This window comes from Danio rerio, chromosome 11 (genome assembly GCF_049306965.1).
Source record: "Danio rerio strain Tuebingen ecotype United States chromosome 11, GRCz12tu, whole genome shotgun sequence".
NCBI classification, from domain to species: Eukaryota; Metazoa; Chordata; class Actinopteri; order Cypriniformes; family Danionidae; genus Danio; species Danio rerio.
This window is the reverse complement of record NC_133186.1, coordinates 35,701,660-35,719,650: the sequence shown is the minus strand read 5'-3', so window position 1 is coordinate 35,719,650 and position 17,991 is coordinate 35,701,660. Positions and strand designations below refer to the sequence as shown.

General features: G+C 36.9%; 1 protein-coding gene across 7 annotated transcripts in view; it reads right to left on the bottom strand.

Annotated features, from left to right (window-relative positions):
* cntnap5l (contactin associated protein family member 5 like) overlaps window positions 1-14,714 on the bottom strand; it is a 137,826-nt gene extending 123,112 nt beyond the window's left edge. For 4 of the 7 annotated variants that reach the window (XR_011017265.2, XR_012387248.1, XM_001338437.9 and 1 more), the window contains exon 1: window positions 5,387-5,637. Coding sequence is in view for 1 of the 7 variants with exons in the window: in XM_001338437.9 (XP_001338473.5) it covers window positions 5,387-5,465 (79 nt within the window). In the remaining 6 variants the exon portion in view is untranslated. Of the gene's footprint in view, window positions 1-5,386; window positions 5,638-13,858; window positions 13,956-14,589 lie in introns of those variants that run through there. The other 3 variants (XR_012387246.1, XM_073916915.1, XM_073916917.1) reach the window with 1 other exon arrangement.
* Window positions 14,715-17,991: the final 3,277 nt, after the last annotated feature.

The following is a 17,991-nucleotide window of genomic DNA, read 5'->3' as shown; positions in this document are numbered from 1 at the left end:
GGAAAAACACAACATTATATTACACACTCAACTAGACAAGATCTGGAACTTGGCAAGACAATACTTTAAACCACTGTTGTAGAATAGAAATCAGCAACAGGGAAGGGAACAATCAACAACGGACCAGCACAGAACAGAGCACACTAGGAGAATAAATAGGAATAGACAAACCAATAAACAGACAGGCGGACAGGTGAAAATAATAATTACAAACAAGATAACAAGGTGGGTGGGACAAGACAATAGACGGGAGAGCGCATGACACAGAGAGACAATACAAGCCATGCGCTCACATAACACAACACTGAAGCACACGACAAAAGCACGTGACCACAATGTAAACACCGAGCCACGTGCTTTGACAAAAGACGCAAGACACGAGCACACGATGAATGAAAACACTCACCGTGCGCTCACACACGCAGCATGCATGCTTCATCCCAGCGTCGACCGAAACCAACAAGACTGAGACGCTGGGAATGAAACACCACGCTGCTGACAGACGAAAACACAAACACGAGTACAAGAGCGCACGCGTCTGAGGGACGCAGAGCATGCGTGCGGCCGCGTCAAGCAGGAGCGCGCACACTCTGCGTACACCCACGACGGCGTGCGCACACACAGAGACAGAGACAGGACCAGACATGGGTAGTGTCCGAGCTCTGCCACCAAAACAAGAATTTACAAGACCAGAGTGGCAGAACCCTGACACCTCCTTCTCTAAACCAAACTGATAGTGTTTTTAAAAGCACCAATCGACATATAGAGTTAAGTGGTCAGCTGGGGACAAAAAAAGGAACAGCATCATACCACCCTGTAGCATTTGTTTTAAAGACAAAATGCAGCCATACGTTCCTCTGACTACATAATTCACTTTCTACAAAAATATATAAGGCTACATTTTCAGAAAGAGCCTATGTTGATAATACTGATCTTTCTCTTTTGTGTTTGGAGTTGATGATGCAGACCTTCTCCCCCATCCTCCCCACCATGTTTGGTGTTATCCAACCACCCTTCAACAGCGAAATCTCCAATGCTGTATTTTGACTAAGGACATGGGCCAAAAAATCTTTCCATAAACTAGTCATGAATTACAGTAGCTCACAACCATCTGTTCTTAATTCATTCATTCATTTATTTTATTTTCGGCTTAGTTTCTTTATTAATCTGGGGTCGCCACAGAAGAATGAGCTGCCAACTTACCCAGCATATGTTTTATGTAGCGTATGCCATTTCAGCCGCAACCCATCATGGGAAACATCTGTTCTTTATTTATAGAATAAATAGTAATGCCTTCCCTCTTTCTAGAGTCTTTCTGGTAGAAATAGATTGTAATGACTGGCTTCCGTGATTCTGCCTGTGCTTTCCACATCACCAAGACCCTACTGAAATATATGCAAACACCTTCAGGTTCAATGTCACTGACAACTGACTGCATTTTGATTTCCTGTGTCATGATGCCAGAAGAACAAAATCACATTACAAAAGTAAAAGTGGTGCATATAAAAATAGCTTTTTCATTTAGACTGTTGAAAAAAGGAAAATAAGACAAAAAATAATAATAAATAAATTTATTTCTGCCTGCCATTCAAAGTCTAACATTCTGTTAAAGCATTATTCTCCCCGTATAATCAGCAGTGTTTATGCCAGAGGTTTGTCTAAAGTTCTTCATCATGATCTCCTAGTCGCTGTCTGTTTTAGAGCACTGTTTCCAAAGCGTAACTTATTTAAAGGAAAGTTATTTTCTCCTGGCGAGGGTCCATGAGTTCAATCACTCACACACCTGTTCGTGGGCGCTGAAGTCTATGAGAGACAGATTGAAAACCGCAGAGGGCTTTTGTTCTCAGCAGGGAGCGAGTTAAACGCCACTTCTCTGTCTTACAGAAGCTGCAGCACCTCTGCCTGACATGGGCGGTGCTGATTGCTCATAGACAGCAGTCTTTCACGAAACCTCAACACACACACAAGCGCCACTATTACTGCACACCAAATATCACACCAATCACACTCACACACTTGGCTGAACACCAAAACACTCTGCAATCAGCCCAATACCTCTACTGCACCATAACACACTCAAACAGTTCATTGAAGGGCTATTCAGTGGTGCACCACCAAAGCCCAGTAGAACAATTCAGAGGAATATATTGTAAATAAATAACTCATTTATGTAATGTAATGTGTATTTATGTAGTGGATTTATTGTGTGTGGCCATACACCCAAAGTGCTTCACAATCACGAGGGGGTCTCTCCATACCTCCACCAGTATGCAGCATCCACTTGGATGATGCGATGGCAGCCACAGGAAAACGGCGCCAGTGCGCTCACCACACATCATCTATTGGTGGAGTGGAGAGAGTGATACAGCCAATTCGATAGATGGGGATGAATGGGAGGCCATGATGGGTTAAGGTCGATGGACGGGAATTTGGCCAGGACACTGGGGTTACACTCTTTACGAGAAGTGCCTTGGGATTTTTAATGACCACAGAGAGTCAGGACCTCAGTTTAACATCTCATCCGAAAGACAGCGCCCACTGACAGTATGGTGTCCCCTTCACTTTTACTGGGATTTTAGGTCTCACGCAAGCCACAGGTTGAGAGCCCCCTGCTGGCCTCACTAACACCACTTCCAACAGCAACCTAGGGCATACTCACACTTTGTACAGTTGCCCTCGAAGCATGCTTGTCCACCCTCCCATCTACCTCGACGGCCCACACTCACATTACTACATTCAGGCCTGAGCACGCTTATGTCATCAATGATGCACTGTTCAGTAAGTGCTCTCGCTCAGCACAGTGGAGATTTCTTTAGTTATATCATTTTAGTTGTTTGGTATGCAGTGACACGCAGTGAAACCATTTGCCGAACAGATCCGCCACTTTTGATGCTCATAAACAACCATAATTTCCTCATGCTGCAGTAATTCTAAGGTTTGTTTGCGTTCATTGAACAGTAAGAATGATTAATAAATCCATAAGAAACAGTCCTATAAAAGTCACGCCTCATCTTCGGTTTCGAGCTCAGGGGTGCTTTGCACTCACACTACAAGCAAGCCATAGTGAACCATGCTCTGGCACACCTCTTCCAACTGGGCCAGGGCCAGCCAACTGAACCGTGCCTGAGCCCGATTCAGACCACTTGCACTTCTCAAACAATCAGGAAAACGAGCTTGAGTATTCCCATATAGTTTGCCATCCAGGTACTGACCAGGCTCAGCCCTGCTTAGCTTCAGTTAGCAACCGGTCTTGGGCTGCGGGGTGATATGGCTGTGGCGCAAGGAGATATGGCTGTGGAATATGATATCATTGCAAACAAATTTTGGGAACTCTTACTTTTTTATAAGGCAACATTCTATTTTGTCAAAGTTCTTCGCTTATTTAATTTAAAAACCTTTTTTAAAGAACATTTTCTCTAAAAATTAGTCTTCAAATGTCTATTTGTAATTATTTCCTATAAAAAATAGTCCTTTATAAAATGACCTTGTGTTTTAAAAAAGGCATAATGGAAATGATTAATAATAATAATAATAATAATAATAATAATAATAATAATAATAATAATAATAATAATAATAAATTATTATTATTATTATTAATTTTGTTATTATTATAATTAGGGGCAACACCTGATTATTAAAAGGGACTGAGCCGAAAATAAAATGAATGATTATTATTTGTAAAAATTTACAAACAAAATCATGTACAAATATTATTGTCTGTAAAGACACTTTATTTCTGACTATTTCTATTTTATTGTAAAGTAACTACAATCACTATAGTATAATTACGATGTAAAAACGGTAAAAACTAAAAATAAAAAGAGGTCAGATGCAAAAACCTCTAAGTGTCGTCTGAAATTTCCATCGAAAATGAACATTTTTCTCAGCTTCTTTTGTTTATGTGGATATATTTCCCTTTAAAGGCCATACAAAGGATTTATTATGTGTCACAAAAATAATATTACTGATCCTACACACAGAAGCCTGATAAAAATGCTCATTTTAGAAGAAAATTTCAGACGGCATTTAGAAGATTTTGCATCTGAACAATTTCTCACACAAAGATATATGTTTAGGTGTCTTTACACTTATAAAGAAAATGAATCAACATATCAAAATATCAAAAAGCTTTGCTTCAGTTCACTTCTAATACCTCTTTCACAAACCAAACGACTTAGATATCCAGACACAAAACCATTAGAACACTCTCAAAAAAAAAAAAAAAAAAAAAAAAAAAACAGCACTAACATATTACTTAAGACTCAGTAGTTTTCATTTTGATAGTTTGAGGTAAAGGATATTCGACATTAACCCTAAGCATAACTCTTTCACTCAAACCTGTTGATTTTAGTGACAATTTTGGAATAATAATAATAATAATAAAATATATATCTTTTTAGTTTAAGAATTAAGCCCACGTACACAATATTTTAGAAGGTTTCTATAGCAAAACATCTGCACATACTTCTCTTATACTGCTGCCAGAAATGTCCCACACATGCACATCTCTCTGCGTTTTTACTCAGACAATGTTTTTCGTCTATAAAGGTTTTTGCTAATACAGTATGCGCATCCAGGCTCCTGTGGAAAACACCTGACCCAGACACAAACACTGCGTCCTTTCGTACAAGTATATGAAGCAGTTTGATCACGGCAGCAAGCATGTTTTTTCTCATATAGGCTACTCCTCCCATCGCGCGCGCTCGCATCCAAACAGATGAAATGAAATGGTAAATGAGAGCGAGACTTTCCAAGCAGTGTTTTTCTGCTCGCGCAAGCCTTTGTGTATATAAATGGGAGCGCGCGAAAGAACTGAAAGATGAAAGATGATATATATAACGCGCTTTGAATTTGTTTTAGGTTCTCAGAAGAGTTGTACGTCTTTTTCTTTTGACATGGTAATTTCTTTAGGCTATTGAAGAACAAACTTGGAGTCTCTCGAGGGGGTTCAGCAACCCTGTACGCTGACAACTACAACAATGTAAATATATATCATATCGTAAAACATTAAACTAATATTGCCTCACACATTAACAACTTTAAAAGTGATACTATACAAATTATACACAATTTTAACCAAGAGTCGATTACACATTTCACTGCATGCATAAAAACGCATTAAAAATCCACTATTTTCTATAACAACTGTTAATAGTCTTAAATTATAAGGAAAACATTTAAAGTGAACATGTCAATTTACAACTATTACAACTAGAAAACAACATTTTTCATATGACTGCTCCCAAACTAGATCCTTAATTGCGTGAGCAGCATGACTGGGCAGGTCTCATTATTAAATCTCATTAGATGACTAACGTTATAGTTAAATTCCTTGACATTTTGCTTAACATTGGTGATTTACAGAATAAACAAATGAACTTACAGTTACTCGCCGATAAAACAGAAGTTAATGCGCTCAGTGTCGTGAGGACGAACATTCCGATGCTGCTCAGGAATCTCATGTTTGGGAAAAGTACTCCGCTTCACTCTTCTGAGGAACCTCCGACCGTTAAAACAGTTAGATTAAAAGCCGTTTAGTCTCGTGCAGGAAGCGTTAAGACTCCCGCCACAATGAGGTGCAGCCACAAATGAGCGCGCGCCTCCCGCCGTTTCCTCAGATCCCTCTGAAGGACTGATCCAACACTTGCGCGCGCTCCTTCTTTCTGCGGCTCTGACTCTCTCTCTCCCTCCCTCCCTCTCTCTCTCTCTGGGTCAGTACTGATCTCAGTCACTCGCTCTTTGGATACTACATGTGCTTGAGGATATAAGTGGCGCACACTCGATTTCAGGACCACGGAGAGCACCACAAATGAAGGATATTGTCTAGCTGAGCATTTCTTTCTGTCCTGTTAAGGCAGATAACCTGAACTAGGGTTATTTTTCAACACAAGGAGCCGCAAGGGAGTGGTATAGGACGTTTATGGAAAAGTTAAGAGAAAAATCAACCTGAGAATGTAGACAATCTTGTGTTTAGATCAGCTTAGGAGTCCATGTTTTGAAACCCCCATAAACAATGTCTTAACTTTTTAAAGATGAGACCGGTAACATTAGCCTCAATTTGTAGTCTGAGCACTGATTTATTGGCATGTCAGGATATTATATAAACTGCAAAAAAAAAAAAAAAAAAAAAAAAAAAAAAAATATATATATATATATATATATATATATATATATATATATATATATACATATATATATATATACATATATATATATATATACACATATATATATATATATATATATATATATATATATATATATATATATATATATATATATATATATATATACATACATATATACATACATACATACATACATACATACAAGCTGTATTTTCTCACAACGCAAATAATTTACAAAACAAAAAAAAAAAACATGCTGCATTTTCTCACAGTTTAAAATAGCACAGAACACATTAGAAATGTTTCAAGCGGACCCTAAAACATGATGGACCTGGCTATTTAGGTTATGGTCATTTAGGCTAAATAATACGAAAGACATAGGAATTAGGATAAATAAGTTTATTACAATAAACAAAGAAACTCACCTGAGCAATAGTAACGACACAGTGGCGTCAGTCATGTTTTCGGGTCCCCTTGAAACCTTTAACATTGTGTTCTGATGTTTTTGCAAGTGTTGTGAGAAAGTGCAGCGTGGTTTTATGAACAGTTTGTGTTGTGAGAAAATGCTGTGAATTTTTATTAATTGTGTGCATTGTTAGAAAATGCAGCGTGTTGAAATTGTTGGCGTTGTGAGAAAATGCTGTGTGTTAAATTTGTTTGCGTTGTGAGAAAATTCAGTGCATTTGATTTGTTTGTGTTGTGAGAAAATGCAGTGCATTTTTGTAAATTGTTTGCATTGTGAGAAAATGCAGTGTGTTTAATTTGTTTGCAGTGTGAAAAAATGCAGCCCGTTTTCGTAAATTGTTAGCATTGTGAAAAAGCAGCCAGTTTTTTGTAAATTGTTTGTTATGTGAAAATGCAGCCTGTTTTTGTAAATTGTTTGCGTTGTGAGAAAATGCAGTCCATTTAATTTGTTTGCGTTGTGAGAAAATGCAGCCCGTTTTTGTAAATTGTTTGCGTTGTGTGAAAATGCAGCCTGTTTTTGTAAATTGTTTGCTTTGTGAGAAAATGCAGTCCATTTAATTTGTTTGCGTTGTGAGAAAATGCAGCCCGTTTTTGTAAATTGTTTGCGTTGTGTGAAAATGCAGCCTGTTTTTGTAAATTGTTTGCGTTGTGTGAAAATGCAGCCTGTTTTTGTAAACTGTTTGCGTTGTGAAAATGCAGTGTGTTTTTGTAAATTGTTTGGTTGTGTGAAAATAAAGTGTTTTCATACATTGTTTGCATTGTGAGAAAATGCAGTGCAATGTTGTAAATTGTTTGCTTTGTGATAACATGCAGTGTGTTTTCATAAATTGTTTGCATTGTGAGAAAATGCAGCGCTGTCGAATGGATGAATATCTTTTCTTAATTTGTTGGCAATTTTGGTAATTGCACATGTTTCTTAAAGTACACCACGTTAAGCTCTCTCGGCCACCGTAGGTTACCCTATTAACCACATTAATGTTTAATTGCAGCATTTACGCATGATTTTGCCAGCAGAAAAGCAAAACGATTCATCATGTACAGAAAAATAGAGAGAGCTTTGGGGAATATTTAATTAAGTACTAACTTCAAAATGCACAAAATAACCACCACCTGCAGCTCTGCCTTCAAAAACCGATTAGATGAAGGTATCTCAGATATAGAGTGAAGAACCTAGATTAGAAGAACTAAATTAGTATATGCTTTGATGTCATCTTACCTTGAATAAAATGCATCCTTTAAATAGTAAAAAAAATAGTAGAAATGACTGGAACAATATTCAAGTAGAGATTAGTTTAAGAAGTGTAATTATATCCTGGTTATGACAATAAATTTTCATCAGTAAAGGTAAGCATATTAACATGATTTCTAATAGATGTTGTGACACTGATGAAAATACCAATTCATTAATTATTGATTAAAAATGATCAATTAATCAATTTAAATTTAAAGGTCTAGGTCTATGCCTACATAAGTCGATTAATTGGCATCATTGCCAATGCATTCCACCCCACTACATAGTTTTGTGATTATTGGTTTATATGTAATATGCCATATAAACAAAGAAGTTCAAAAACCTTGTTGAGGAATACAACTGCATATCATTCAAATGAAAGAAGGCCTTCTTAAAATTAGACATTTTATCGAATCAAATTAAGTTGGCATTGAAAATTCATTCATTCATTTTATTTTCGGCTTAGTCCTACAGAAAATGTAGCCTCCCCAATATACCTGTACTGCATGTCTTTGGACTATGGGGAAACCCATGCAAACGCAGGGAGAACATGCAAACTATACACAGAAACGCCAACTGACCCAGCTGAGACTCGAACCAGCGACCTTCTTACTGTTAGACAACAGCTCTACCTACTGCGCCACTGCGTCTCCTGACATTGGAAAATTGTCATATTAGTTGATAAATAAACTTATATTTTTGAAACAGTAGCTAAATTGTTATTAGCACAAGATGTTATCTCAATCACAATATACAAACCTTTTATGAGATTTAAATTAATTGACAGAGTGTAAAAAGTGCAGTCTCATTTCCTGTGGATTTTACTAGGGTTTGCTGAGATCAGTACTTAAACTGAAGCTGGACCATATCCAAGATGATGATGTCAGGCAAGTGAAAACTTTTTCATAACAAAGACACTTGTGACATGTATTAATACTGGTTACATTTGCTTGTTTCCTTGGACCTAAAGGGCAATCAATCATGAAACGTATTTGCCAGATTTAAACATTACTGAACTTAACTGATCTATCTATCTATCTATCTATCTATCTATCTATCTATCTATCTATCTATCTATCTATCTATCTATCTATCTATCTATCTATCTATAAATCAATCTGTATCTATCTATCCGTCTGTATTTACAGTGCATCCGAAAAGTATTCATAGCGCTTCACTTGTGTTACAGACTTAATTCAAATGGATTAAATACATTTATTTCCTCAAAATTCTACACACAATACCCAATAATGACAATGTGAAAAGTTTTTTTTTTTTTAAATAGTTGCAAATGTATAAAAAAAATAAAAATAAATAAACTGGAAAAATCACATATACATAAATATTCAGACTTTGCTCAATATTTTGTTGATGCGCTTTTGGCAGCAATTACAGCCTCAAGTCTTTTTGAATGTGAGGCCACAAGCTTGGCACATCTGTCTTTGGAAATTTTTGCTCATTCCTCTTTGCAGTACCTCTCAAACTTTATCGGGTTCAGATGTTCAGATTTCTCCATAGAAGTTCAATAGGATTTAGTTTTGGGCTCTGGCTGGGCCACCCAAGGACACTCACCAAGTTGTTTTGAAGCCACTCCAATGATATTTTTGGTGGTGTGCTTTGGGTCATTGTCCTGCTGGAAGATGAACCGTCGCCCCAGTCTGAGGTCAAGAGCTCTCTGAAGCAGGTTTTCATTCAGGATGTCTCTGTACATTGTTGCATTCCTCTTTCCCTATATCTTGACTCGTCTTCCAGTTCCTGCTGCTAAAAAACATCCCCGAGGCATTATGTATTAGCCTGGTGATAAGCGGTGCCTGTTTTTTTTTTCCAAATGTAACACCTGGCATTCACTCCAAGAGTTCAATTTTAGTCTCATCAGACCAGAGAATTTTGTTTCTTATGATCTGAGAGTCCTTTAGATGCCTTTTGGCAAATTACAGGGAGTGGCTTTTGTTTGGTCACTCTACCAAACAGGCCTGATTAGTTGATTGCTGCACAGATGGTTTTCCTTCTGTAAGGTTCTCTTCTCTCCAAAGAAGAACGCTGGAGCTCAGACAGAGTGACCATTGGGTTATTGATTACCTCCCTGACTAAGGTCCTTCTCTACCGATCACTCAGCTTAGATGGCTGGCCAGCTCTAGGAAGAATCCTGGTGGTTCCAAACATCTTCAACTCACAAATGATGGATGCCACTGTGCTCATTGAAACTTTTAATAGTAGCAGAAATTCTTCTGTAACCTTCCCCTGCCTTGTGGCTCGAGACAATCCCGTCTCAGAGGTCTACAGACAATTCCTCTGTCATCATGCTTGGTTTGTGCTTTGACATGCACTGTCAACCCTGAGACCTTATATAGACAGGTGTATGCCTTTTCAAATCATGTCCAATCAACTGAATTAACCACAGATGAACTCCAATTAAGCTGCTGAAACATCTCAAGAATGATCAGTGGAAACAGAATGTACCTGAGCTCATCTTAGAGCTTCACGATAAAGGCTATGAATACTTCTGTACATGTGATTCTTCAGGTTTTTATTTTTAATAAATTTGCAACAATTTAAAAAATATATTTTTTCACATCGTCATTATGGGGTATTATATGTAGAATTTTAAGGAAATAAATGAATTTAAACCGTTTTGGAAAAAGGCTGTAACATAAAGAAATGTGAAAAAAGTGAAGCGCTATGAATACTTTCCGGATGAACTGTATAATATTTTTGTTTTAATTTTTAGAAAACACAAATTTGTATCATCAGAAAAGCTAAAAAATCTATTTTTGGTTGAATAACCCTAGTATTTAGTTATTTATAAATATCTGATAAATGATGTACATTCTAAGCGATGCAGCGGCGCAGTAGGTAGTTGGCGTTTCTGTGTGGAGTTTGCATGTTCTCTCTGCGTTCGCGTGGGTTTCCTCCAGGTGCTCCGGTTTCCCCCACAGTCCAAAGACATGCGGTACATGTGAATTGGGTAGGCTAAATTGTCCATAGTGTATGAGTGTGTGTGTGCGCGTGCGTGTATGTTTCCCAGGGATGGGTTGCGCCTGGAAGGGCATCCGCTGCGTGAAAAATGTGCTGGATAAGTTGGCAGTTCATTCCGCTGTGGCGACCCCGCATTAATAAAGGGACTAAGCCATATTTATATTCACATATTTACATTTGGCGTTTGGAAGAAATGTAACCAGACCTTAACAGAACTAAACAAATAAAAGGATTTTACTCAAACCAATACCTAAACCCAATAAATTCAGATAAATTGAGGTGTTTAAAGTAGCCTTTTAATTTGTTTGTTATATACGAATATCACATATCAGTGCTGTTGTTGAACGGGTGTCGCTAGAACCGTGGAGTGATATTAAAAGTGAATTGATATCACTTTGCTCTACCAGGGGACTATTTCCTGTGTGTGTCATGAGAAAACACGAGCTTCAGACCGGGTAAATATCTGAAGGACATGTTTGTTTGATCCTTTCCAGAGTAAAGAGCGACGAGGATGTGAACATGACTTTCTAATACACTGACGCTCTCTTTCTTTTCCCTCACATGCGTATAGACCTGTCTGTGCGTCTCATTAAAACGGCTCTGACCTACTGATCTCCCGCTGTGGAGCTTGAGTAGAGGGCGATTTCACTGTGTGGGAGAAATGCCATGAGACATCCACTCCATGCTGGAGTTCAATTCTCTTCAATATTGCAGAAACCGAAGTGAGGAAATGAAGCAGATAAAACCTGATGACACATGAAAGGCTCATTTCATGTCTTTATTATACGCCTATCTTTTGTTTATATTGCTGTTTAAACTGACCACTTTTCACCTGCTGAATATACTCACTGCTTCAGACAGTCTGTTCACTGACCCTCTAATGCATATTGCAAGCAAAAAACTCTGATGGTAAGACGTCAATACCTATTTTCCAGCATAAACTGATTCAACAATAGACATACAAATGAAAACTGCAGTAGGATCTGCTAATGAAGAAGTTTGCTTTGGCTGACAGCTTGCGATGGCAGGCTCTTTAGAAGGGTTTATGAATAAGTAAGCATTGCATTACAATGATTTAGTCTATAAATATGCAACTGTATGACCTTTCAATCCATATGCACTCTTGCTATAACTCGTGTATTGCGTCTAATCAAAAGTGAATATCCTGCAATTCAAAGAAGAAAGCAGAGAGGAGATCAAAGGCACATCACATCAAAGAGACGCATTTAAGATGTCACGGAGTTGATGGCAGCTCTTCTGACATGACTACAGAACATATACGCATTCTGTAAATAAGCCATGAGGAAGTTATGCGGTTTGGATAAATAGTAGAAATGACTGGAACAATATTCAAGGAGAGATTAGTTTAAAAAGTTTAATTATATCCTTGGTTGTGAAAAGAAATGATTCATACGGAAACTGTTTACATCAGTGAAGATAAGCTTATTAATACGACTTTTTATGGATCTTGTGACACTGATGAAATTACCAATTTATTAATAATGGATTATTAATTAACAATGAACCATTTTAATTTAATAACAATTTTAAATCTTTCAAAAATTGCAAACAAGAGTTGCCAGTATATCTAATTAATTTAAATCACAAACTAACATGCAATTTTTAGGAACTTTTCAACCCATTACAGACATGTACCCAGGTCTACATTTCTAAGGTACAGCAAAATATGTAACTGAAGGAATGTCTGCTTGCTGTTTTTGTTTTTGCAAATCTTTTAGAGGCCACTATGCAAGCTTTTGATGATCTCAAATTATCTGTGTATTCTCTTTTTGCATTAATTCACCAGAGGGTGCAATAAATAGTGGCTGAACTATCATAGTACGATGCATAATTTGGGAAATTAACAATGTGGTGACCAGTGTTTCCCCAAAACTGTAGTCTCTCTGTCTAAGATTTATTGTTTGAACCACGCTAGTTATAACGTAAAACCTCAATAATGATGCTTTAAAAAGGGGAGAGTAGCAACTTCCTTAGAGAAAATGACCATCAGATATTATTAACAGAACAAAGTGAGCGTGGTAAAGAGTTCCAAAGTTTTGGTGACTACTAAATGACACTAAATGATCTGCCCCCCATTAAAGAGAGGCAGTACCGAGGGACAGCAAGTAGGCTAGAGTCAGAGGAACGTAGTGAGTGAGTAGGGATGTAGGGGACAAGCATGTTGCAAAGATAAAAGGGATCAAGGCCATTTAAGGACCTAAATGCAAGGAGCCAATGGAGGTCATATAAGAAAGGGGTTATTATTTTTATTGATTATTATTATTGATAATATTAAATAGGGTATTATTTATTTTTGAAAAGTTTTTTTTGAATGTGAAACATTCAAACCACTGCAGAAATGTTCCAACCACTAGGCCCATGTCATATACAGTAGGCTACAGACACATTTCTTAATAAACATCCTACTATAAATGAAAGGCATAAGCTTATGCTACATATTTTTCACAAGCTTGAGATGTAACGTAAATTAAACTTTTAAATCTATAATTTCGTCATGAGCTACAGCTGCATTGAAAATTTTATAAATGTTTTCAAAGTGCACTGCGAAGGGAACGCAATTGTTAATATGAAGATCACTAAAACTGAACTGTAGAAATACTTTAAAAGCAAATTACAGATGACCTTAATATTTTTTTTAATCATTCTGAGTTTAAATGCTGTCAGCCAGCTTGCTATCGACTGACTGACCCACTCACCCCATCTCTAAACCCAACTTATAATTTTTTAAAAGCAATATAGAAAAGAAAAAGCAGTCACGGCTGCGTGATTTTACCACATTTTCAGGCTGTTTTTTTTTTTATTATTATTTTCTTGCTTTGGATTTACCTGATTTTTGGAACCGTTCTCCACCAGAATTGAACCCTGTCATTGAAGTCAACTCAGGTCCATGTCCCAAGTCCATTGGCAAACACGGCGAGCTACTGGGAAAACTTGTAAAACCGAAAAGGTGGTGCATATGGAGGCAAGCGGTCAGCTGGTAGTGCTAAAACAAACAGAGGCGTTCATTTTAACGACAAAATACAGCCATACATACCTCTAGTTACATAATTTGCACTCTCCAGAAATGTAGACTGCAGTGTGTATCCACAATGAGCCAGTGTTGAATTTTTGTTCCCTTAGTTTCCATTTTCCTAAAATGTAAACACAGAAGAAGGATTATTTAAAATATTTTTTAAAGAACTTTTATAAAGATTTTGTCCTGTTATTGTTATTGTGTATATTTGTGTATTGTTATTGTAGTTCTGTACTCATTGAAAAACGGCAGGTGCTGAAAATCCTGTGTTGTGTATATTTGAATACACAAAACAAACAGAACTGCACATTTACACAGCTACACAAAACATATAGACTGTATTTGTCACAGTAGCATTATCCACAAAATTTTGGTTAACAGAATGATCAAATGAATGAACATGAATAAAAATGTATTTATTTACACTCACATCTAGGACCAGAAATAATAAGCATGATGACAATACAATAACTAACCATACTCAGGGTATAAATACACAAGACATAATCCAACTTATGACAAAAAAGAGGTGAGACACAGATGGAACTAATAAACGCTAACAAATGGCGGGAAAACAGAACAAAGAAATCACATGACATAGCAAAATCAAATGGAGCATTAGACATGGGAAGCACATTACCCATTAAAACTGTTGTTTAGCTAATTCCATTTTATAATGGTTTCTATGATTCTGTCAATGATTTATCTGCTCTGCAAAAATATTATGTAACTGTTATGAAGTTGCTGGCTACCTGGCAATCGGGAAGAAGGAGGCAGAGAACCTAACTTGATTTTAATAATGAAAAAATAAAACAAACACGGAGACAAACTCAGCTGTCAAACTGAAAGTAAAACATAAACTGTCCAGTCCTTTCTCTTCTTCCACTGCCGTCTCTCTTCCTTTTATCATCCAGCGAGCTCCACCAGGTGCTCTCCATGTCAGCAGTTAGATTTTACGCCACCATGCCTAGCACGCTCACGGCTCTCGGCCCCGCCCCACTCGCTGCAATAATACTTTTAGTAATCAGAATAGGCTGAATCAGTAATCGAGAGTTATTTAAAAAGTGTTATTATATCCTTGCTTATGATCATACGACAACTGTTTTCATAAGGTAATACAAATTCTTATATTAAATCATTTCTAAACATCTAAGATTGATGATGATTTCTAATTTAACAGTTTTAAATTACTAATCTGAAAGCATATCCAGTTAATTTAACCTCGATCACCCCCCCCCCCCCCCCCCAAAAAAAAAAGAAAAAAAGAAAAAAAAGCGTTTTAAACGTCGTTATTAAAGGCATATAATGGAGAAATAAATGTTTTTTGCATTAGGACATTTTAGTTAAATGTTGTAGCAATGTTGGACCATTGGTAAAGCAGGAATACAGTGATTTTACTCACTGCCTGAGCATAAACAACACCGTATGACATTTTAGTGGGTGTCATACAAACACATATGAACAACAAATATGAAATGAAACAGGACAAGTTATGGTGTAAAACAATCTAAAGCTGTTTCACACTTGTTTTACACAAAAATGCAGGGTTCCACGCAACAGATATTAAGCTAACATATTCATTTTTTACATATTTAAGTGGATTGAACATAAAACAATTAAGTTGTCGTTCAAATATGTCAAGAGTTGTGTTGTTTCAGTTTAAGTAAGTATTTTAAACATCCAGAAAGTGTATTTGTGTGTGTGTGTGTGTGTGTGTGTGTGTGTGTGTGTGTGTGTGTGTGTGTGTGTGTGTGTGTGTGTGTGTGTGTTTGTGTGTGTTTCAAACTTTATTTGTCCTTGAAAACCTCTCTCCATCTTTGGATCCTATATGTTATTTACACCGAAACATTAAACAAAAGAAAAGGCCATAAATTGACAAAAATGCTTTTTTATAGAAGCAGACAGTCTAGTTTCAGTAATTACTAGCAGAGGCTAAAGAGCATCAGGATGACCAGCCAAACCTTGACCCTTTGCTTCTATAGCATCTAGCAATGCATCAATGTCATCGCTTATATGAGACAAAGTGTAACATAATCTATTACTTCCTATCACATGATATACTGTACTGTAAGAAGAAAATGTGTATTTATATGATTGTATATATATATAGATGTTATATTTTCTGCCCTACTTTTTTCACCCCAATATATCTCAAATCTGCTTTTGTACTTTATTGGATTTACTTTTACTGTATTACGTAGGCATTCGAACACTGTAGCAATACTGCAGCCCTCAAAAAACTTTGTTTTACCAGCTGTGGTTAGAGTAAACAAATATGTGAACACTAAAACATCACACTTTGACTTAATGTTGATTGATTCATACAACTCATGAAACTTCAACCTTGACTGCAGTGTATTAATTTTTTGCATAACAATTGCATATTAAAATGCAATGTACATTATAAAATACACTGCCCAGCCAACAAAAAGTCACTGTTTGGATTTAAGTACTGTAAACATGAGTCTATGTTGAATCCTTATTGCAGTGATTAATTTCTTTCTGGCGTTTTATGTCTTTGGACATTTTAACTCTAATCAATGTAGTGCAAGCTCTTCATTTCATTAGATTATAAGTAGACTGTTAGGCTGGGGTTAGGGTTAGTATAAGTTGACAGGTACTTGCAAAGTTTTTTATAGTCAGGTAAATGTCTGTTGAAGGAGCAGTATCAGCAGATATTAAACATACAGTTTACTAATACTCAAATGGACCATCAAAATAAAGTGCTATCTAGAATAATAATGCCAAAATTCATCATGCTCAAACTGTGAAAGAAAGCTTCTTTTTCCACTTATAAATTGACCACCAATTGACCTGAATCCCACTGAAAACCTTTGAGATGCTCTAAAGTCTACACATGCACATCTCAAAGACATTTGGAGGAGTTCAGGTCAGTTGATGGTCAATTTATTTGTGAAAAACCTTCTTTAAGCTTGAATTGAGCATCACCACAGCCTACCTGAGTATTGTTGCTGATCATGTCCATCCCTTTATGACCACAGTGTACCCATCTTCCGATGGCTACTTCCAGCAGGATAAATCAACTTCAGACTGGTTTCTTGAACATGACAATGAGTTCACTGTACTCAAATGGCCTCCACTGTCACAATAGAGCACCTTTGGAATGTGGTGGAACGGGAGATTCGCATCATGGATGTGTAGCCAACAAATCTGCAGCAACTGCATGATGCTATCATTTCAATATGGTTCAAAATCTCTGAGGAATATTTCTAGCTCCTTGCTGAACCTATGCCACAAAGGATTAAGGCAGTTCAGAAGGCAAAAGGGGGTCCAACCCGGTACTAGTAAAGTGTACCTAATAAAGCGGCCGGTGAGTGTTTATATATAATTAACATGCCCATTTTTAAGAAAAATGTCTTACTGTTATCAATGTTGAAAACAGTTGAATTAACAGTTTAATAATTTTATGGCATATTCTTTCAAGACTCTTTGATGAAAAGAAAGTCCAAAATAAAATTGTATTTATTTAATTATTTATTTATGAGAGACTTTTATCTTAATGGGCTAAAATAAACATTTATTTACAATAAAAAAATTAAATAGTATTCAATGTACAGTTTCCACGTAAAAATGTTTTTAATTCAATTAATCTTTATTTGCATAGCGCTTTAACAATGTAGATCGTGTCAAAGCAGCTTCACATAGAAGATTATAGTGAACTGAAACAGTAGCAGTTCAGTTTTCAGAGTTTAAGTTCAGTTCAGTTTAGTTCAATTCGGTGTGGTTTAATAATCACTGCTGAGAGTCCAAACACTGAAGAGTAATGCGCAGCTCTACAGTCCTGAACTATGCAAGCCAGTGGCGACAGCAACGAGGAAAAAACTTCACCAATTGGAGAAAAGTAAAGGATAAAAAACCTCTAGAGAAACCAGGCTCAATTGGGCATGACCATTTCTCCTATTGCCAAAGGTCTTGTGCAGAGCTGCAGGTAGGTGGCGTAGCCTGGCAAATGCAGGATGTCAGCAAAGATTCGTCTGTCCCTAGAGTCTCACAGGAATCATTCTCACTCTCCACACCTCCATGACCATCACAGCAGCTGCTTAGGATACAGCCTGGTCCGGGATTATGGAAACCTTGTGATCATCTCTTCAAAGGGCTTGGATCGCATCAGTGGCACTGCATAATCTCTGGTG